Raw genomic sequence first — 24,324 nt, forward strand, 5'->3', positions numbered from 1 at the left:
GGCTCAGCGCTTCTCCTCTTACCCTAATTATGCACTGCTTCAGAGAATGATGTAATCACTGTGTTGTGCGTGACGGGCAGAAGTAATCGCTGCACCATCACCCAGCTGGTGTGTATGAGTGATCCAGCTCAGGTTGATTAGTCCTGTCAGGACAGTTCAGGAAGCTTGGTGTAATGTGTCTATGTAGGCAGCCAGCATGCTGCTTCGCTTTCCCAAGAATTATATAATTGTTTTTTGAGCAAAACCACTTGGCTCAGGGGTTAAACAAGATATGTTTCTGCATCACTGTAACTACAGCATTCTCAAGGTATGTTTGGATCATAATACATGAAAACAAATGGTAGATTTCCTTTAATTTTGTTTAAAGCAGCCAGTATGTTCAATAGTCTGCACTGAAAAGTGACATTTTGAATCTGATGGGCATCAGTTCCACTTTTTAGCCCAATGTTTTAAATACATGACTCATAAATAGATTTTAGGAAAGCTTCACATGCATTATGCACTATACATACACTATAGGAATGTTGCTCTATATACAGCTAGTTTCAGATTATAAATGCCAATGCTATAGGTAAAACCAATGCTACCTTTATTGCTAGCCGTACACATATGCCCATCACCACTGATCTCCATCACAAACATGGATGCTCAGAGCCGTTACTGCCACATCAAGGCCGTTTTATTTTGATGGATACAAGAATCGGACTCAAGAAGATAGGATTGAACATACTTATTTTCAGTATGTCTGTTCCCCCTCCCATTATAAAATATACTAAGTTGGCACTTGACAGGTTCTGATATGCATTCCAACAGCCCCCCTCAAAGCCCAGACCCAAGTATGAACTAGACCTTAGATTGTAAGATTCTTTAGGAACATATAAGAAAGATGAAGCTATACAAAACTTAGTTTCAGTGCTGAATTGTAATTATTATTCTGAGATTTTCTATCATCCTTATTCAGGGCCAATGTTTTTATATGTTCTTTTACAAACATCTGATACCAGGTAGCACAAGAATATTTAAAGGGGTTGGTCACTAATAAGAAGCTTTACCAGGGTAAGTTGAAATTCCCTAATATGGTCTTATATAAATATAGAAATATATTCTCTGTTTATGGCAGATGGAGGGGATTGTGCAGTCTGCACCTCCCCTTTGTCATAACCTCTCCCATATCCGTGTCAGAGGGGTGCACCAAGGATGTTCATGTGTAGCGAGCCTGAGGGGAACCATAGGAAACTTCATTACAAGCTGGGGCCAATTTAGGATGAAACCCAGTGGAAAGGTCCCCTTTTAGCATAAAGTGGCATCCTGGAAGTAAACATTCACAGAATAAAACTTTGCAGATGGCATGGTATGCATTCTATGATGGAAGAATGGATTGCAAAGTTATTAAAATGACAAAAGGTACATAGTAGAATAGTAACGCTGACTATAAACAGTATATGAAGCATTCCGTTTAATAAGATGACAATTGCTACATCTTAATTGTAGGTAACCCATAACCACCCAGCACACTGGCTTGTAAACGTATGTCTTATTGCTTACAACTCAGAGCCTGGTTGTTTTAAGCATTGCTGAGGAGGATGTACCTTCATAGGCTTGACTGTATAGCGCACAGAATTCACACAACATCTATACTGATCACGCAGGTGATGGGAGACGGGAGGCTTTTGGTCTCTTCTTTAATACTAAGAGGGAAGAATATGACCCTTTAGAGTTCTCTGCTGTAATACAGAGACGAGACCAATGCTAGCATAGAATGTGTTGTCATTGACCTGGTTCTTGGATACAGAAAGTCTATTATATCTTCCAAACATTCATTGAATTGTCACCTCCTATCGGAACAATGCTCATTTTTATCCCCAAAAACATCATGCTTTGTAAATGGATGCTCTGCAACTTGTGCCGCTGGAGCCTGCATGGGGCAAACAACGATTCCATGCTCCACCTATAATGTTAGGTATCTTTCAGTCTCAGCAGAAACCTCAATCACATTTTGCTATAACGAGCGGTTTTGTGGGGTGTCCCAGAATTGGCTGGATTAAACCCCCTGAAAAAGTAGGAAACAGTAGCTAGCAAAACAAAGGTGTCAAAGTTCTGCAACTGATGCTGTTGGCTCCATTTTTACGAAAGGGTCCAGAGCTTTGCTTAATAGGGCAATGCTTTCTCTTCCATCACTCCCTGCAAAGTAAGTTCAGCTAGAACATTGTCTAAATAGTTAGGATCAGGATACCCATGCCCTGTTAGGTTGGACCCAAACTCAGTCTTGTGATGTATCTCATTCCACACCACTGTGTTGGATTCTCCTGTCGTGCTGGAGGTACCAATAGCAAATATCAGACGTCGATCCCATGCAGCCACCAAGAGTCGTAAGACCTGAAATATATAGTACCAGATGGATCAACAGTGAACAAGGATACTCTACTATAGTTTTGTATTCAGTATAACTATAATTGTGAATATAAGTTGGAATATTTTATGATGGAATCAAAGGACCATAGACAGAATTTAAGGATCAGTTACAGATTTTATTCATATTTGTTGAATGTTTCTCCATTTATAGTATGCACATTCTTAAAGATAATCCCAGTTATACTTCCAATGCATACCTCTGTATTTCCCTATAGGTTTACAGTAGCATCCTTCACCTATATACTCTAAATGTGAAAAAATGTATGGTTCTGTGTATATGTTTTTACTGGATGCCTCTGTATGAATAATGTAATCTTGAAAACCTGTATATCCATATGAATGAACTTTCTTTTGGGTTTATGAATACTTTCAATGTACGGTATGTATTGGGAGTATATATGAATAGGAGTTAAAACCATGAGGAAAAGTGACCAACCCCTTTAAGTGTGGGGACATTCCTGACGATATAATGGACACAGATGGAGGATTATGTGATCTCTATGAGTCTGTGGTGATCGTTCATGGACAGATAGAGATCACATGCCCCTCCATCTGCAGCCATTTAAAGTTTCGGAAAGTCTGGATCATGAGCTAAAAGATCGGAGGCATCAATTTATACACATTACAAAAAACACAAGGCCAAAGTGGCCAACTTTTAGGATTTCAGTTTTTACCATCCTGAATCCTCACCACATCCTTTTATTAAAAAAAAGGTACTGTATCAAAATCTTATACCGTATTTTCCGACTTTTTTAACCCCCGAAAAATGTTTTCAGAATTGGGGGGTCATCTTATACACTAGGCAAAAAGGTGCAGCAAATGCCCACCCCTGCAGCAAACACCCACCCTTAACACCCGTGATCAGTGCAAGTTTATTAAATTGATGTTAATGCATGCCTTAACATTGCGTTAACACATGCGTTTTGTACGTTACATATTTGCATGTTGACAGCAATGTAATCTGGCAAATTTCCTCTTTTCAGCTGTTGTGATGTGTTTGAAAATGTATACATTAACGCCACGAGTGAACGCATCTTAAATGGTGAGATCTGAGGTTAGGGTTCAATTCCTCATGATTTTGAAATTCCATCCAGTATTCCCTATATACTGTGCACTTATATAGAGTGTGTTCCATATGTATTACCCAAACATGTCTTGTCCAAATTATATTTTGTCCAACAAGGTTAGGAATCTGGACTGCTTGCAGAATTAAAATACAAATTTCATAAAGGTCTCACCTTTCTTCCTTTGTCATTATCTGGCAAGTAACAGTGACGTGGAAAGCCTCGGGCTGTAAACTTCCTCCCTGGGTTTGGATGCTCAGGCCCCTGGAAACCAAAATAATTTGTCAAGAGATTAAAAAAAACCCAGAAACCGGTAGGTCTAATATTGAACACATAATGCATTATCAAGATGCAGAGAAATGTCTTATACCTGCATTCCGCTTGGAATATCATACACTATGCGAATCGTCTTACACTCAGGATATCCTGGAAGCGAGTGAGGAATGACATGAAACTCCATCTTCCCTGGAGGTTGAGTGCCTGTTTTCTCCCCATATATTGCTTTGCATGTGGGGCACTGCAAGCTGCCATCCTGATTGGAGAAAGTATGAGAATATTTTATTCCTTATAACATGGTTATGGGATCCAGCTACATAAAAGTCATCTAATATTTTCAGTAAATGTCATTGACTTTTTGAAAAGAAAGTTCACACCTGCATTTGGCAGGTTCCGTTCCCCTTCCATTATTAGAGGAAATTTTCATTACCCTTATCCTCTCCTAAACAGGAGAGTGACCAAAAGCCCCAGCACAACTGAGGACTAGACCTAAGTGACCATTTGAAAATACTTAATTAAAAGAAATGTACATAAATAATAAATCAAAGAGAAACCTACCTTATTCCCATTGTTGTACATTGCTACCAGACACAGGACATGGTACATATGATTACATTTCCCTAATTTCCCAACTAAATCGGATCGGATTCCTTTGTGATTCAGGACCCCATCATAACCCGAAGCAGTGACCAGACGTTCCATGCAAATGGTGCAATCCTAAAAACATTAAATATAAGACTTAAAACTAGTATTGCGTTTTACTTCAACTACACAACATGTACATAAAAATGTCCTCATTTAATGAGCTGTGGTTTTTAGATAAATATTTAGAATTTAACCCACAGTCCCATGGCATTTACTTTTATATAAAGGTTTTTATGTGTCGAAGACATCAAGGTATCTATAATAGACATGAATTGATAGCATGGCTATCATGGTGGTAGCCTCTATAGTTGTCCATCCTTGAGTTGAAGATGTTAAGATATTTCATGAATATAATATGGAATTGGTTGTCAGATGTGCTCCAACTGAAATACAATACTAACCTCGTCTGGTGGAGACTTTACCTTCTGGATGTATCTTCGCACTACTTCTTCTGGGTTCTTACCTAAGTATTAAACATAAAAATATTTTCCTTGAGTTTCTATACCATTTAATAAACGAGAGACATAAACACTCATATCCTCTATTATGGTTAGTCCTTCCTACTGTCATTCAAAAAATTAACTACTTTGAGGGGTATTCTGGTTATATCACGTTATCACCTATCCACAGTACAGAGTTGGGCATTGCACATGTGCAATGATCAGTGCTGGCGTTGGGGGGCGGCAAACAAGGCAGGGGCTCCCTGCATGTGGTTATTTGTGGGCAGAGGACGTATTGCTTCTTTAATACCCCTTGGTTCTTATCATCTATCTGTCTATAATTTGTCTATTGCCTATCTATATATCTGTCTATCTAACCATTTATCTTTCTAGCTTCTATCCACCTATCTATCTCCTATCTCTGTATGTACTGTATGTATCTATCATCAATCTTCTATCTCTCATATATATCTTCTATCATCTATCTAGCTATCTTTATATAATCTACTTTATATTTATGCATCTATAGATCTCTCTATCATGTATATCATATTTCATATTTATCTTCTATCATAAATCTACCTATCATCTGTCAGTCTCCTATATAATTCTCCTACAGTTCCATATTACAGATTTGCTTACCATACTACTGTTTGTAAATTACAAAGTGTTATTATTATGCAGGGCTAAAGGGAACCTCTTACTGAGTGTTCATAAAATTGTTTTATTTTGGACACCACTTTTAGTTTTGCCCAGGGCACCACTTTTAAAACCGGCCCTGACAAGGATGTTACGCTCATCTGGCAGGCACAGAAATTCTGTGCGAGCGCTAGATTTTCCACGTCTTGTGTATGATGGTACGGAAGAAGGAGGATAAGGGATGATTAGCATACCACGTTAAACTTTATTTTCTGTATACCAAGCAACCATTTTCTATACCTGAATGTAAGTGAGGAATGTGGCTGAGGGGCTCTGTAACACTGATGGTGGTGGTAGACTATCTTTAATTAGTGTATCATGTATTAGTTAAAGTGGACACATTCGGAGATATGCAGTTAAGATAACCTCAGAAACCTCTTTGGTTCTACAATATGTTTTTGCTCCTATCATAAATCCAATATAAGGGACACCAAAAAAGAACACCACCACTAAGAGAGAGGTCATTTACCCTTGTATCCACATTCTATAGGTCTAGATGTCAAAGCAGTTGTTTAAATGAAAAAAAAACACCTTTTTATACTAAATTTAATGATTTTAATAGATGGAAGATTAAAGCACCCTTCCAATATTTTTTTTCTCCTTTGAGTCTTATTATGTCTCACAATGTTAGTCCTCTCTGTAAATCTGTAGATTGTTTGCTCAAAAGATACAAAATGGTTTCACAGATGGAACTTCTTCCTTGCTCGTACTGGAGGGAGGAGGGGGACATCATGTGATACTGCTCTCTTTTGTCTATGAGCTCTTTAGATGCAAAAGTCTCCAGCAAAGAATAGGGGCGGTAGAGGGTCTCCCCATCCAAGTATATGATCCTGCATAAATTTCTGTCTCTCTGTGTCATCTGTGTCAGCATCATCCTCTGTTCATGGAGTGTAGTCGAGGATGTGCTGATAGTTCCATTATGTCTCTCTTGAACAGTCAGTGTGAACACGGGTTTAAGCTTGCTGGTTGTTTGGTTCATTGATGATTAACGTGCTATTGTCAGGTGCTCTCTCTAATCAAATTACTCCCTTGTTCCTCTGTTTTTGTTTGGCTCTCAGAGCTCCTGACCCAATAAATGCTTGGGGCTGTAACTCTGATAACCCAAGAAAGTTCTGCCTACCCTGGTATATGGTAAGCTCCAGATTTTTAATGATTTTCATCTCTGTCTATTGGTATTTTGACTTGTGGCTTATGTTTTGACTATTGTCTGTTCTTGTGATTTTGTACTGTTTGTCCTCTTGGTTCTAACTAGGCTCTGTTAACTTTTCTTATAATATCTTGTCCTGTCTTTAAGTTTTGCACTCTGTTGCAGGGAGGGTATGTTTCCTGGTTGTCCTGTATTGCTAAGGTTTGCTCAGGTAGGGGGTTCTGTGTTAGGGCCCTCTGTCTAATCTTCTTAGGAAGATTTTTAGTGAGTTGCTTCAGAAAAACAAAATGGCATAACAATAGAAAAGTCAAGAAAACAAAAAGGCCAGTTGCACACGACCATGGTCAGTCTGTGAATAATGGTCATATTTCACAGACTGACCACAATGCAGAGTATGGAGTTCATCATAGTCTTATATTATGCAAGAAGTTTTCATCTTGCTTGAAATACAGCTGCGCCAAACTGTGACCATGTAGTACAAGGGCGTATACCCTGCTGGACGATGGTCCTCATTCTGTTTTGTTCATATGTGTCAATTATTATAACCATGGAGGTACACTTTAAGTATCCTCATCTCTTGGCTACCAAAACTACATACTTTCATTACCCACACCAATTATATTTTAAGATGGATGCATTAATTTCTTTTTTGTCACCTACTTTTTTTCAGGTGTTTCTTTTTTGTCTTTCTGCAGATGCCACTGATACCGCTTACTGGTTTGATATCTTCTTTGTTTACAGGTGGTGGGTGCAGTATAGGTTTTGGGGCCCTGGTTAAGCACACAGGCAGTCCAGCTGCACACATAAGAATACCAGTCATTCCTGAAAAAAAAATTGAAAGTTGCATCTGTATGACTTCCAACTTATATCCAATCCCTTTTCTTGTAACATAGCGTAATGTCACAAGAAAAACTCCACAAATAATTCAGATATCTCTATTGATTGCCCTTCTCTTCTATCCCATGACATGGACATGTACAAGAGAAAACAACATGTAAAAAGCCTAATGGACCTAAACAGCTAATCTGCTGGGGACATATTTTCTTTCACGGTACATTTCTGTATGAGACAATTTCGCTTATTGAAAATTATAGCATTTAGCTATATAGAACATGTTTAATCAATGGGGCACATTTACTAATCCTGGCCTAGATTAGACAGTCTTAGAAACATGCTAGACTGTTTCATCTATTTTAATTTACACAACTTGCTAGCTTGCTTACCTTCCACCGAAATTCTGGTAAAATGTGAAAAATAGGTCTAAAACACATAGTAAGGCTCAGTGGCGTAATTAGGAGAGGCAGGGCCCCATAGCAGGCTTCTGAATGGGGCCCCCCTTCCCACTTCAAAAATATACTTATTTCTCTACTCACTTGTGTGAGTTGCACACTATACATTGTATACATACACATACAGCATATATATTTACACATACAGCATATATATACACATACAGCATACATACATCACATATATGTACAATGTGCAGCATAATATGCATATAATGGTGCACATCCTCCACTTTTTAGTTTGTCAATGAATTCTTGCAACTTACCTGCCAAAGCTGGGTGCACTGGGCCTGTTCCATTTAGGTTCTTTACAGGAAGAGCGGGAACACTGCAGGAAGATACATATACATTTTCATAAAATCAAAAAAATATTGAGATTTATATACAGATACAGATAATTCTAATTTTTAGAATATATATATATATTTTTTTTAAATATATATTTCGGTAGCACAAAATCCATTAGTATATAAGATTTATACAAAAACAAAAAATCCTGAAAAATATGGAGTACCTTGAATTCCATGCAGTGAGTCTCTATGGCTATAGAAACAATGAGGAAGGAGACCTGAACACTCAGGAAACTCATTCCCATAAACAAGAAACTTCAAAAGGATGAAGACACATAATTAGCAGAAAATAATTTAAAATAATTACCGTATATACTCAAGAATAAGCCGACCCAAGTATAAGCCGAGGCCCCTAATTTTACCACAAAAACCTGGTAAAACCTATATTTTTTGTATAAACCTATATTTTTTGAGTTTGGGTTATCGGCACCTTTTTTGTGCTGAAAAACTAGGCTTTTACTCGAGTATATATGGTATATTACTGATAAAAATATCAGGTACAGGGATTTATTCTCCCTAAATCTTGTTGCCAACAGGCGAATTTGGTACCTGTAGGATTTACTGGACCTAACATGAAAATACTAACCTGAACTCAGCATGTCCTTTCAGCGGTTCTCTGCTCAGTCCAGTAAATTCTACAGTTTTTGACCAAACTTGCTTGTGGGCAGTGGGCTTAAGTTGGGTCTTTCCTTTGTTACTTCTCATAGAAATGTATGAATAAATTGAAAGCTGGATGTAACTTCTTGGAGATGTTCTGCCTGTGTCAGACAGTATGTGCACATATGACAAAGGAATGGTTTTCCTAAATTTGAAGGAAAAATTACAGAATGGCACAATAGAGATTTCTATGATTTATAGCTTCAAAATAGATATATACTGAGGAAATATAATTTTATCATGAATAAGGACATGTTAGAGAGGTCCCCTTTAATTTTAAACATTTTATTTTAGGAGGAAGAAGGCCATGCATAAGAAAAATAAAAAAAGTTTACCTCAGTCACTGTGTTGGGATCTATGAGTAATTGCCCCTGGTTTATACAAATTTAACTTAAGAACAAACCTACAGAACCTACAGAATCTTGTATATAATTACTGTAACTCCCTACTAATCGGTCTTCCACTCGCTAAACTCTCTCCTCTACAATCTATTCTTAATGCAGCAGACAGGCTCGTCTTTCAGACCAAAGGCTACACGGATGCATCCGGTTTGTGCCAATCACTGCACTGGTTGCCTGTCTCCTTCCTTATTCACTTTAAAATAATAACCCTCATCCACAAAGCTCTGAATAATGCTGCACCTCCCTATCTCTCTTCTCTCATCTCAGTCTACAGCCCTTCCCGTGCTCTTCGATCTACCAGTGATATTAGATTAATCTCTACCGAGTGGCTCCAATTCTCTGGAGTGCCCTCCCCTGGACTCTCACACTAATACCCACCCTCCAAAGCTTCAAACATGCTCTTAAAACCCATCTCTTAAGGCAAGCCTATCACACTCGCTAACTGCATGAAATGTCAACTCTACCTTTACTAATCCATTTTATGTCCTATTTCCCGTCTGTTATTCGGCAAACAGGAGATATATACCAGCCCCAACAGGCTTCGCTGCAGTCTTTTTCACCTTGGACCCTGTAAATAAGATGGCGGCTGATGGGTGGTTCAAGCAGCAGAATTTTTATTTATTAAATTATTTATTAAATTATTTTATATTGTTCCCTTATAAAAAAAGGCTGGACCATTCTACAACATCTTGTGTCAACACCCTCATCCTCATAGTCTGTAAACTCTTGTGAGCAGGGCCCTCACTCCTATTGTTCCATATGACTGTTTGTTCTTTGTAATGTAATATTATATTTGTATATGTCCCCTATGATTTGTAAAGCGCTGCCTGTATTTTATTTCTAATCAGTTTATTATTTTCTGATTGAAGACTTTGTACTGTATATACTCGAGTATAAGCTGACCTGAGTATAAGCCGAGACCCCTAATTTTACCACCAAAAACTGGGAAAAACCTATTGACTCGAGTATAAGCCGAGGGTGGGAAATGCATTGATCACAGACCCCCCAGTATATAGCCAGCCAGCCCCCTATAGTATACAGCCTGCCCAGCTTGCCCCCAGTAGTATACAGCCAGCCCAGCTTTCTCCCAGTAGTATACAGCCTGCCCCCAGTAGTATACAGCCACCCCAGCTTGCCCCCAGTAGTATACAGCCAGCCCAGCCTGCCCCCAGTAGTATACAGCCTGCCCCCAGTAGTTTACAGCCACCACAGCCTGCCCCCAGTAGTATACAGCCAGCCCAGAATTTAAAAAAACAACAAACTTATATACTCACCCTCCGGTGGCCCCGATGCGCAGCGCTGCTCCCCCCGATGTACACGCGGGTCCTCTTCTGGCTTCCGTGCCCGTCTTCTGTCACATCGTGCTGGGCGCCACCATTGTTCTCTCCCGGGAGAAAAACATGGCGGTGCCCAGCACGATGTTACAGAAGACAGAAGACGGGCGCGGAAGCACGAAGAGGAGCCGGGAAGCCAGAAGAGGAGCCGCAATGACATCGGGGGAGCAGCGCTGCGCATCAGGGCCACCGGAGGGTGAGTATATAAGTTTATTATTTTTTAAGTCCATTGACTCGTGTATTGACTCGTGTATAAGCCGAGGGGACGTTTTTCAGCACATTTTTTGTGCTGAAAAACTAGGCTTATGCACGAGTATATACGGTAATTCTATTTTTGTACATGCTCATAGGGCAGCCATTTTGCCTGAGCTGCTGTTAAGAGCATTTGCATTTAAAGAAATGTTTTTAACCAGCTAAAAAGGACCATAGGCAGAAAAAGTCTGAAGAAGTTTAATGAAGTCTACAGGGAAGTTTTCTAGGCATGCTCTGTGACCTGTACAGAGGTCTTTGCGCAGGACTTATTAACACAGTCCGGGTGAATACAATTTCGATTGCCCCAAGATCCGACCGTAAATCTTCTGATTTTTATGGTTGGGCAGGCAGATTCTTCTCATGAATAGCTTCTTCTGTCTGCACGATGCAGTGTGATCTCTGCCCCTCCATTACAAGACAAGCTCACACGCTTACAGACACTTTTTGTGGGACAAGCAGCATGCACAGATTTACTCTACAAGCTACAGATAAGATAAGATATTTATGGCAGGAGAAGGAGGAATGTAACAGAGCTGACTATGTGTATTATAGGGGAGTTGAGAGCTGAGAGTGTCATTGTATGGTATATCCATCTCATGGATCTCATAATCTCTAATCTATCATCTCTCTTTTTCTATGTGGCAGATACTAGTAGAATGTTCAGAAGCTAAATAAAAGTGTATATAGACCCTGTACCCTGATAATCTAAGCACATTGTCAGCACACAGCATCTCATAGCAATAGAGGGATCATGCTAGTGATGGGTCGTTCGTGAACGAGCCGACACAAAGAGCTGGCTCTTTTGCCTCTCAGTGAGCCGATAGCTAACCTAACCCCTCCCCAATCGGCTCGCCACGCCCCTTTAACCCGATAAATTGGGTTAAAAGTGGAGTGGTGAGGGGGTGACTTACTGGCCTGAGGCTTCCTATTATATATTTAATAGGGATCCGTTCAGGAGTCAGAAGAGCCGACTCTTCTTAGTGAGTAGAGCCTTATGATCCAGCTCACTAAGAAGAGCCCACCACCTAGTAAGAACTATCTTTCATGGGCAAAACCCTTTAACTCTATAAGGTTATATGCTGATGGGAAGGCCAGTGGTGGTTTAAGTGTCCCACTGCTGAAGTAATGTAATTACCTTTAGTATACTGATGCCCTGAGCGCTTGTGACCAGAATTTACAATCCTAGCCACATCATATTTATACGCATACATGGACTAAGCATAAATGGATAGGAGACACATAGGTAAGACCATATAAGACTTTGTAGTACAGAGACCACCAGACCACCGTGAACGAATATATACACTGGCTTTCTGCAGTGGTTATCAAACTGAGTTTATTAATCCATCCTAAATATATTTCCTAAGATTCTGTAGGATTTTATATTACACAGGAAATTTGTCAGTTTCTGCTACTAATATGTACTGAAATACAACATACAGCCACACTATAACATTTTCAGGGACATTCTTAGGTTCCTAATCTGCCCCTGTAAAGGTGACTGCACCGAAGAAATCTCAGAATAGGAAATATCAGGCCTAGTGGTCAGTGTGCTAACTCCAGGATTTTGGGACTTTTTAAAATATACACATTTTAAAATGTGAGAGAATGTGGAAAATAAACCTTAAATAACAGCAGTTGACAAAAAAATATATTTAACTTAATAAACTTGATTCTAAAAAAAAAAATGGTACATTTCTGACGATATATTATCTTTTAGAGTTTAGGTTTTCTATAGGTCTGACACAAAACCACAAATTTTCTTCATAAAATCACATTGAGAACTTTCAAGTGCTGCTTTCCAGTGCTGTGGCACATACCAACACCCGATTTTACCCCCTGCTCAATATATACTAATAAAAATAGCTTGTTTGTTATCTGTCAATTCACTTACCCCAAATACAATGTGATCTTCATTCTGTGCTGAGACTGTAAATGTGTATATCTATGTAAAAGTTGCTAAGAAGTTGAAGAAGTAGCAAGTGCCCACAATGAGTAGTGTCTGCTGGCTATATACCTGTGTGGTGTCACCTAGCCCCCCCTTCAGTCTGACATCACATAATGCGTAAAGCCAGCTTCCTGACAAAGACACCACCTGCTCACCCCATTGATAAACAAGGATTAGGAGAGATTAAGGTCTGAAGACTCGATCCTAGACACGTAGAGGATACACACTGCTATTTATAGCCACCGTATGAGCAACTGATGGAAACTACTTCTAGGGTCAGAAGTCAGGATATGAGTTTATTGTTCACAAGAATATTTCTATTTTGAATAGACTAATATCCTTATGGAAAAAGAAAAAAAACAGGGTCATTAGTTGGTGTGGACCCCTATGTCTGAGGGGTCCACATGCCTTTAGAAACTGCTAGTTTTTTGAGAAGTTAAATAGACAATATAGAGGTTTCTGCAATATGGAGTTGAAGTTTAATCCACACAGACAGTTGTTCTCTGCTTCCCTGAGAAACCTGTCAGTAGGTTATTTTTCAGTACAACAGTCGCAGTCTATAGTTGTGACCGACAGTAAGGCCAGCACCACTAGCTGCTGGGGGGGCCCACATAAGGCTGTACAAAAGGAATTGAGGGGGGTTGTATCTAATGAATCCATAGGGGGTGACGGAGCTGTTTGGTATGATAAACTAGGAAATATTTTAATGAACAGGAGACAATTTTAGTTTCAGAATTTTTAATATTGCCACGTGAGTTCACTGCAAAGGGGCTTACTTAGTCTCTGTCGCCCAGGGGCCTACTGAAACCTGGAGCTGCCCTAGCCCACGGTAGATGCTGTTTCAACAAACTATGTACAGTATATACTTGCGTATAAGCCGAGTTTTTCAGCACAAAAAATGTGCTGAAAAACGTCCCCTCGGCTTATACACGAGTCAATAAAGTAAAAAATAAGTAAAAAAATACTTAAAAAATAATAAACTTATATACTCACCCTCCGGTGGCCCCGAAGTGCAGCACTGCTCCCCCGATGTCCGCGCGGCTCATCTTCAGGCTTCCGCGCCCATCTTCTTTCTTCTGCTGAGCGCCAGCATGCTTTTCCCCCTTGCGGTGCGTCATACTAGGCGCCGGCCGGGAGAGAGCAATGGCGGCGCCCAGCAGAAGAACGAAGATGGACACGGAAGCCTGAAGACGAGCCGTGCGGACATCGGGGGAGCAGCTGGGGGCAAGCTGTTTACTACTGGGGGCAGGCTGTATTCTACTGGGGGCAAGCTGTATACTACATGGGGCAGGCTGTATACTACTGGGGACAGGCTGTATACCACTGGGGGCAAGCTGTATACTACTGGGAGCAGGCTGTATACTACTGGGGGCAGGCTGTATACTACTAGGGGCAGGCTATATACTACTGGGGGCAGGCTGTATACTACTGGGGGCAAGCTGTATACTACTGGGGGCAGGCTGTATACTAATGGGGGCAGGCTGTATACTACTGGGGGAAAGCTGTATACTACAGGGAGCAGGCTGTATACTACTGAGGCAAGCTGTATACTACTGGGGCAGGCTGTATACTTCTGGGGGCAAGCTGTATACTTCTGGGGGCAGGCTGGGCTGGCTGTATACTATAGGGGGCTGGTTGGCTATATACTGGGGGGGGGTCTGTGACCAATGCATTTCCCACCCTCGGCTTATACTCAAGTCAATAGGTTTTCCCAGTTTTTGGTGGTAAAATTAGGGGTCTCGGCTTATACTCGGGTCAGCTTATGCTCAAGTATAAGGTCACTATTGTATTGGAGTGAAAATGAGTGTGCATGTGTATTACAGCAACCACAATGTGAATTGGGTCAAACTGGAAGCTGTTTTCCATGTGTTGGTCTCTTGGAAGACCTAATTGGACTCTAATTGCTGGAGTGGAGACAAAAGCGCGATCACTGCTCCAGACCAAAGCTTCCAGTTTCTAATCTGTCTAACAATGCACCAGGTACGCAATCCCTAAAAAAGGGTGTGGAGCAGTCAGAAGGGGCTCTCTACCTGGAGACACAGAGGCTGGACTGTGTGAGAGCCACACGTGAGTAACACTCTGGAACAATCCATCTCTATCACAGCTACAACAGCTGGAGGGGGGCCCCTTCTGGGAAAGTAAAGGTATACGCACCCTAGCTCATGTATATAACGCGAACGTCCTTCACTCCTTTCAGGAACTCCAACAAAAGTTTGAATTAGAGAGAAATTTATAGATTCCTACAATTGCGACATGCCCTGGAATCTCAGTTTCCTCCCCCCAGGACGCCCATTTCCTCCTACACGTTAATAGGGATATGCAAAACACAAGGCACCTAGGGGCATCATCTCTGCACTGTATACCCACCTAACTCAGGGAAAGCTAGCCAACAACAAACTACCGATGCTAGACAAATGGAGGACACTCATCCCTGCATTAGAGGATGAGTCGATGGACGAACTACTCGCTGCCCATACCAGTGTCCCCCTCAATAAATAACAGGATGACTCAACTATACTTCACCCACCAGGCCTACCTAACACCTGTATGCATGGCAAGGATGGGCCGAGTTCCCTCGACCGCCTGTCTAAGATGGGGTGAGCTAGATCTGTTCCCCGATTCAGAAGTTCTGGAAGGACATCACTAGCTTCTTGTCCACTTTAATGCACATTCCCATCCCCATGTCCCCTGAGGCAGAAGATTGGTCTCTTTGCCAAATTTTTTTCCTGAGGGAATTTATGGCCCGAAAGAGCATAGCACTCAGATGGTATGATCCTAATACCCCAAACGTAAACATGTGGAAAGCACAAATTAACCAAATTTTACCATACGAAAAGCTGTTGTACAAACACCGCAAATGTCCTGACAAGTTTGAGCGAGTGTGGGGGATCTGGTGTGAGTCGAGGGACACAAACTATTCAGTGTGTAGACTGAGACAGGAATTGAGGGACCTGACTCCTACATCATAAAGCAGTGGAGCACCGCGAAAGACAGATTATACCATATCACCGGGGGGACAACCCCGCAGACATGGTGGCTGGCCGATCGTGGGTGGGATGAGGGAAAGGGAAAAGGTACAGGAGTGAGTAACTGGGGTATTGAGTGGGGGAATTAGGAATAAAAGAAGGGGCTGACACACCAAGCACCTGTAGTGTTTCACAGTTGAGACTAGAAGAGTTGCGTTTAGACTCTAGTCAGTTGATTATTGTGTTATATTATCTTATGTTTTCCTTTAATCTGCTTATTACCTAATTTCATAGCGCAATTGTACAGCCGAACAAAAAGAGACTCGGTAGAAGTTCAAAAGTGATATTTTTCATTCATTGCGATGTATAAGCATGCCAGGCACTGTATCACTGTATCCACACAATTCTGTATCATTGTATACAGACGTTATTGTCTCATTGTATACTGAATGAACGCTGTGAACATGTTTAATAATAAAAACAGTTTAAAAGAATGAAGACCACCAGAACTGAGACTATTGAACAGTTACCCGTTTCCAATATTGTGCAATGCGGGGACATACCCAGTACAAGTGCCAAAAATCGGCTTCCAGGGAGCCACATCATGGCCAAACAGTGTTGGGATGTTTGCCCCATTCTGTATAAACATATTGGAGTGAGATATGCCTGGTGTACTACATAGAGGTGTGCCATTCTGTTGTGCACAGAGGGGGAAACCCTGAGATGGGAATAGAGAAAATACATTCCATCCCAAAGAGTAGGGTTGAGTTCCCTCCACCTGTCCAGCACCCACAGTGGGGAATGTTTAAAAGGGTATTCCCACATAGACAAGTTTCTAATATGTACTCAGGATAACAAGATAACACATTCTCAAATTCACTGTTATTAACAAAATACAGAATTTCATAGATATAAGTCCGACCTGTCTCTATCAGTCCTGCTGTACACAATTTCACTTGCCCCTTGACACGACCCTGTAACTTCTGACTTAGGGTCGGGTGGCCGCCATCTTGGATTCTTGTGTGACTGCGTGCTGCTGAGATTCTGTCTCTCTCTGCTCTGTCCCTGTAGCCACGCCTCCTGAAAGTCCTAGCATTGAAACACTCACTGACTCACTTCCTGCCAGCACCACATCGTGAGGAAAGAGAAGCTGCAAGCTACAAACTCCAGGCAGATAAGTGATTTGTGGAAGGGGGAGGCAGGCACATATCTGTGAGAACAGAGATGTAGCAGAGCTGACAGTGTAAAAGCCTGTCAGCCTCTGTCTGTCACTCCTCTGTGTGATAGGTATCTTATGCATCTCTGATCTGTCTCATCTCTCTCTATGTGTCAGTGTGTAAGTACAATGTCAGAAGCCAGATGAAAGTGTATATACATCTGTATATTGAAAATCACAACCATACTATCTGCTCACAGAACTAGATGAATCATATTGGGGCACATTTATTTACAGGGTCACCGAAGTTTACTGAAAGTGCATTGTCAGTCTATAATGCAGCGTGCTGCTATTCACTAAGATCGTTCAGCTGAAATCATTTTTTGTGGTGCATTTTAAACATAGGGCTTGCGACATAATTTAAAAGTTAAATACCGCACTCAGTCCAAATCATCGGACTGTCCGACAGCCTGCGCCCTAATTTGTGTCGCATGAAAGCCAGCGCAGCTGTGCCACAGAAAGGATTGCGGGCACCACTATCCCAGCGCGCACACTTATTAAATACCAGTGCAAGTCATTTTAGCTCCAAAAAGGTGCACCATACAACAAAAGTGTGCATCGTGACCATTAGTAAATGATCCCCAATGTGTCTGCTTAGAGAGCAGAGTCCACACCCTGGAATCTTACACTGACCATCACTGAGTGATAGGAGCTAAAACAGCAATAAAACTGAGTAAAATTTTTAATTAAGGGGTTAAAATGATCTTTATTGTGTAAACATCACTAGGGGATTGAGATTTAGGATTTTCTTTTGTGGGAAAACCCGTCTCTTTGTGATATGAACTACGTATAGACAGTCAAGACTAAAGCTCTTGGGCCCTGTGTTTTGTATATGTCATTCAGTGGGTATTTAGATACAGTATGGCTGGGGCTACACTAGGGAATTGTGCCGACAATGCATGTCGCAGTTGGAGATACCTATAGAACCCACACCTTCTGTGCTCCCCATCTTGACAGAAAAAAACAGAAATGTAGATATTTTTGCTAATTTATTAAACAAGAAAAATTTAAATGTCACCTGGTCATATGTATTCAGACCCTGTGCTCAGTATTGAGTAGAAGAACCTTTTAAGCTAGTACAGCCATGAGTCTTCTTGTGATCAATGAAACACGTTTTTAAGGCCTGGATTTTGGGATCCTCTGCCATTCTTCCTTGAAGATCCTCTCCAGTTCCCTCAGGTTGGATGGTGAATGTTGGTGGAAGCCATTTTCAAGTCTCTCCAGAGATGCTCATTTGGGTTTAGGTCAGGGCTCTGGCTGTGCCAGTCAAGAAGGGTCACAGAGATGTTCTGAAGCCACTGCTTTGTTATTTTAACTGTGTGCTTTAGGTCTGAGGTCTGAGGTCTGAGGTCCAGAGCACTCTGGAAGAGGTTTTCATCCAAGATGAATGTTTCACTGCTGGAATTGTATTTGGCATGTGACTGACATTGTCTGGTTTTCTCCACACATAATGCTTAGCATTAACACCAAAAAGTTCAATCTTCATTTCAGCAAACCAGAGAATCTTATTTCTCATAGTCTAGAAGGTATTTCATGTGTTTTTTTGCAAACTGCGGTTTTCATATGTCTCCATCGGCAGATTCTGCAATAAAGCCCCGACTGGTGGAGGGCTGCATTGATAGTTGACTTTGTGGAAAGTCTCCCTACTGCATCTGTGGAGCTCAGCTCCAGTGATCCTGGGGTTGTTCTTTACCTCTCTCACCAAGGCTCTTATGCCATGATTGCTTAGTTTGCTGGATGGCTAGGTTGAGGAAGAGTTCTGGTCGTCCCAAACTTCTTCAATTTAAGGATCATGGAGGTCACTGTGCTTTCAGGAACCTTAAGTGCTTCAGAGATTCTTTTGTAACCTTGGCCATTTCTATGCCTTGCCACGATTCTGTCTCTGGGCTCCTTAGAGCTTATTATTTGCATGCTCTGACATGCACTGTGAGCTGAGAGGACAGATGTGTGCCTTTCCTAATCAAGTCCAGTCAATGTAATCAAACACAGCTGAGGAAATTGGGGGCACTGGCAGCCACCACTGCCCACAGCCCATAAAAAAATTAATTCATTACTCACCTTACAGGCACACCCTGCTGCTTCTCTCCTCATCTCTTGCAGCAGTGCCAGCAGAGCTAGCTCCGCAACGCGGTGGTTTACTGCCTCATGATGCGGGCCGAGCGCACGAAGTTTGCTCTGCGGGCACTGCTGCAAAAGGAAAGGGGAGTAGAGGAGCTGTTGGAAGTGCCTGAAAGGTGAGTAATGAGTTTATTTTTTAAAAGAAAAAAAAAACCCTGGCTACCTGTATACTGGGGAGAGTGTGCTGGGGCTATCTATACACTGGGGGGGGGGGGGGGGGGGGGGTGATGGGGCTACCCATCCATATACTTTTTCTTTAGTTATGTCCCGATACATAAAACCATATAATTATGCGCAATGAAACATGGATGTGCTACCCTCACTTTACTGACACAAAGAGCGTGCAGCAGGAACTCAGGAGATGAGTAATGTGCCTTATAGAAATATTTTTTTTCCACAGACCAAAATGTAATAGGATGATTTTGGACTTGATACCACTGGTCCATAATGACCTTAAATTGGTTAAGTGTCCCAAGCGGCCTTCTCGGGTTCCCTTTATGTTTCTTTCAGACTCTCCCATACATTGTTATAAGTAGGTTTGTTCAGTGGAGAGGGGGATAACACTTGACTTTGGCAAGGTGAACTCTCTAATGTGCACAGATACCTCATTCTTATACTTGTGATGGGTGTGATTTACATCCAGCATCATGTTCCACTGGACATTTTTGTACTAAATGCATTTGGATGGAAAGCAGACTCAGAAAAATATTATTTTTGACATTTGACTATTGATGTATATGTTATTATCATCCCTTTTGAACCAAAGCACTCTGTATATAGGTTACACTGTGCTGTATAACAATAGCAGGGGCCTTTGTTGCCTGCGGCATAAGAGTGGATAGAGTCTGTTGCTATGAGCAGCACCTGAGCTCTGCTTCCATGGCAACAAGCAGCAAATGTTCAGCCCGGTCCCTGCAGCTTATACAATGTGCGGATTTACTGGACTATCAGTGAGATGACATTGTGCATGCTGAATACTGTAGACATATTCTATGTACTATGCATTAGTGAGAGTATAAATCATATGTTCCTTTCTTACTATATTGTGTAATGCTGGCGGACTGCAGCCCTCTAAGAATATTACTAAGCACTTAGAATGTGCAAACCACCTGCAACTGGAAAGCAAGAACACACAAGTGCTGAATTGCTAAATTCTACACCTGAATTCATAGAAATCATCCTTAAAGAGGATGACTCACAGCGAAAATTCTTATGTCTCATTGGTTTATGAAGATTGTGAAAATACTTTTCTGTTTCTGTCACCAACATATTCCACAGTGATGTTCATAGAACGTTCTAACTGGTAATCGTCATAATTCTCTGTATGACCCCAATACAGCAGGTTTGATACGTCATATAAATGTATATGTGTATTTCAAAGTTAGTTGTCGCAAAAGCAAAGCGCTGCAAGCTACCACCAATGCTGACAGGACCTGCCAGGCATAGGGGGAACTACCAAATGAAGGACATCTACCATGAAAATGAAGCATGGATATACCTGGGGCATTTACTCATAGATCCATGCACCGTGACTGTCAAAATCAAGCATGGATATACTTGGGACATTTACTCATAGATCTATCATAAATCTGCTCATATTTGATATCCATGGTCTTCTTCCTTCTAAAATTAACTTTTAAAATTATGCTTATGAGCCTTAAGGGCTCCTGTGGGTGTTTCCAGAGCCCATCTGTACTGCAGATTCACAGGTTGTGTGCTGAAACCTCCACTGCTGCAGTGAAATTACATCAGCAGAGGGAGGAGGAAGTGTTGAGGGAGCAGGGGTTGAAGGAGAACGTGAAATAGCCTGTGAAATTACAGTATAAAAGGCCTCCGGTAACTCCCCGTGGAGACCTTGTTATTCATTAGCATCATTCTAAAAGTTGATTTTAGAAGAAAGGAGGACATGCATAACAAATATAAGAAGATTACCACATCACAGAGCCTGGATTTATAAAGTTAAGAGTAAATCCCTGATTTTAATGGTAGACTTCCTTAAATATTCCAAAAAGATACCAATACAGAAAAGAGAAAAGGAAACAAAACAACATACCTAGAAATGCATGTATATATTATTGTATATTAAACAGCACAAAAAATAACCTTTTTTTGTGCACATTTCTGCAGACCTTTTTTCTTATACCCCTTTTGCGGATCACTTTACCCCTACCCAAAGGATGTGTATAACTATATAATCACTTGGTGTCTGACCAATGAGCCTCTCTGTGGGCTCTCCTTTCACAGTTTTTCAAAAGGTAAAAGAAACTTTCAGCGTCATAAATAGTTAATAGATGTAGGTCCTATATGACATATTCTGTATATATGTCATAAATACTCTAAATGGGAAAATCCCTTTAAGGCCCAAATTAAACTGAATTCTTAAAAGATTAAGGGCAGCTCATTTACCTTGCAGCAATTTTTGCTTTAAAGTTAAGCTTCAGTTTGCAATATACATTACACACCTGTAGGGAAATATAGACAAGCTGCTTCAAGGCACAGTCCACAGTCTGCTAGTAATAAAAATCTAGATTGATCTATGTTGGCTCGCGCATAGCCATGGAATGGCTTTTATTGTAGGAAACTAACAGTTATCTGGCATCATGTTATACCTTAAAGCACATCTACCACCAGGGTAAAGGATTGTAAACCAAGCATTCTGGTGTGCACTTCCCCCGGAAGGACCTGCCCTGTATTTTTACACAAAAAGGGCTTTTAAAATTATGCAAAAGAGCCTGAGGTGTTCTGGACATGGGTGATAATGGAGCATAGAGCCCCTAAGGCTCATTTGCATAAATGTTAATTTGGTTTACAATCCTTGATCCTGGTGGTAGATGTTCTTTAAATATATTTGCTACACATAAATTGTATTCAGTTCATTACTGACTTACCCAGGAGGGATAGATGCCCTACTGTTGCTCCCACTGGTTCTCTGCACTCCTGGTCTGTTCAAATTGTTCTGTCCTGGGTATGGTGCTGGTCCGGGTACACTTTGACTACGGGAAAATCCTGAGCCATTTCTGATTCCTCCTGTAGGTCGACCTCCCTCTCCGGGTCTTCCCCAACTGGTAGCTCCTCCACTATACGTATTGCTTTGTCTTATTCCAGATGGATGCAGTGGAGGGGGTGGTGGAGGTGGCAAGTTAGGTGGAGGCCCAGGGGGGACCTTGACTTTTTGGGATGCTAAGATAGCATTTGAAGCTGCTCTTGTACTGTTTACTAACAAACACTGGGGGCATGAACAGGGTAGTCCAGAACCAGATCCCACAGGCCATGACTGAGACTTAGGTATGGATCCCATTGTCAAAGGATATGCAAGATCCATGCGCCTTCTTAGTCGCCGCTTACGATGTGTCTGCCTGTTTACTTGACACATACTATGAAAATGCACCAAGTAACAAAACCCGAGTGTGGTGAGGTCCAGCCAAGGGTGCTGCTTCTCGTAGGCATTCTGAATAGCAATACATATTTCTGTGTCATAAGGAGTCCAGGAACCTGCATCATTTTCCCATTCCCATACGATACCTTTGCCTGGGGCAGAAGATGGTTCAAAAAAGCTCCGTCTTACTGGGCGGACAGTCCCTGTCAAAAAAAAATAATAGGTTATATGGCCATCTGAAGAAACGTTTAACTTGAAAAGCAAAAGTCTACTTGAATACCAAAGCAATACTTTAACAGATACATTTATCAGGTAATAAGTATTACAGATGGGTCCATGTTTCTCCAAAGTAAAATTATTTTATCTCAGTCCAGACTAAATAAAATACTCAACAATATTAGTTTCAGTTAGTGACAGTGTTGTGAGGCAGTCCCCTGGTTACAAGATAGGTTCTTCGGGTTTGTTCTTAAGTTGAATTTTTATGTAAGTTGGAACTGTATATTTTATAATGGTAGACAAAAAAAACATTTTGTCCCAGTGACAATTTTTTCCTTGGGACCAAGAATTATCAATAAAGCTTCATTATAGAAATCTTACAGATGATTGTAGCCTGGGACTAAAGTAAAGCATCCAGAGAGCTTCACCAGAGATCACAGTGGTCAGAGAGGTACGTCTGTAACTAGGGGTCGTCTGTAAGTTGGGTGTCCTTAAGTAGGGGACCGCCTGCATGAAATAAATGCCTTCCATTGATATAATAACCATTTTACAATGACTGGAGTTGATGGCAATGTCTATGCCAGCCTGGATGACACAATGACTTTGCAGTAGGCTGCAACGACCAATCCAACTAAAGGACAGGGTGACATAAAGACAAACTGACAAATAAAACTTGACTGCCAAGTTTATTTCTGCTGTTTCACCCTTCTGACCTTACAAAGGTGCCCCATGCAGTTATGTGCCAGCTATGTCTTCTGAAGAATAAATGTCACAAAGAAAGAGAAACAATAAATTCTTCTAGTTCCAATATCATATAGATGAAAATATATGAAAATTACTTAAAGGGGTATTCCCACGGAGACAAGATTCTTAAATATACTCAGGATAACAAAATAACACATTCGCTTATTCACTGTTAACAAAAATACAGCATTTCACATACCATATATACTCGAGTATAAGCCGACCCGAGTATAAGCGAAGGCCCTTAATTTTACCTCCAAATATTGGGAAAAACCGATTGACTCCAGTATGAGGGTGAGAAATGCATTTGTCAAAGCCTACGAGTATATAACCAGCTAGCCCCCTGTGGTATACAGCCAGCCAGCCCCCTGTGGTATACAGCCAGCCCCCTGTGGTACACAGCCAGCCAGCCCACAGTACTATAGAGTCAGCCATCCCCCTGTAGTATATAACCAGCCAGTCCCCGGTAGTATATAGCCAAACCCGGTAGGATATAACCAGCACCCTGTAGTATATAACCAGCCCCCAGTAGTATATAGCCAGCCACCCCCTGTAGTATATAGCCAGCCCCCTGTAGTATATAGCCAGAAAGCCCCCAGTAATATATAGCCAGCAAGTCCCCAGTAGTATATAGCCAACCCCCTGTAGTATATAGCCAGCCATCCCACAGTAGTATATAGCTAGCCAGCCCCCTGTAGTATATAGCCAACCCCCTTTAGTATACAGCCAGCCAGCCCCCTGTAGTATATAGCCACCCCCTGTGGTATACAGCCA

General features: G+C 41.2%; 1 protein-coding gene across 2 annotated transcripts in view; it reads right to left on the bottom strand.

Moving 5' to 3' along the window:
- Window positions 1–1,441: 1,441 nt before the first annotated feature.
- DTX1 (deltex E3 ubiquitin ligase 1) overlaps window positions 1,442–24,324 on the bottom strand; it is a 30,840-nt gene continuing 7,957 nt past the window's right edge. For both annotated transcript variants that reach the window (XM_072148323.1, XM_072148331.1), the window contains exons 3-10: window positions 22,103–22,793; window positions 8,239–8,300; window positions 7,344–7,505; window positions 4,799–4,860; window positions 4,311–4,469; window positions 3,847–4,008; window positions 3,651–3,740; window positions 1,442–2,376 (exon numbers count right to left, since the gene is read on the bottom strand). In XM_072148323.1, the coding sequence (XP_072004424.1) occupies window positions 2,149–2,376; window positions 3,651–3,740; window positions 3,847–4,008; window positions 4,311–4,469; window positions 4,799–4,860; window positions 7,344–7,505; window positions 8,239–8,300; window positions 22,103–22,793 (1,616 nt within the window). In that variant the 3' untranslated portion in view covers window positions 1,442–2,148. The remainder of the gene's footprint in view (window positions 2,377–3,650; window positions 3,741–3,846; window positions 4,009–4,310; window positions 4,470–4,798; window positions 4,861–7,343; window positions 7,506–8,238; window positions 8,301–22,102; window positions 22,794–24,324) is intronic.

The sequence above is a fragment of the Engystomops pustulosus genome, chromosome 1, assembly GCF_040894005.1.
Source record: "Engystomops pustulosus chromosome 1, aEngPut4.maternal, whole genome shotgun sequence".
Lineage (NCBI taxonomy): Eukaryota > Metazoa > Chordata > Amphibia > Anura > Leptodactylidae > Engystomops > Engystomops pustulosus.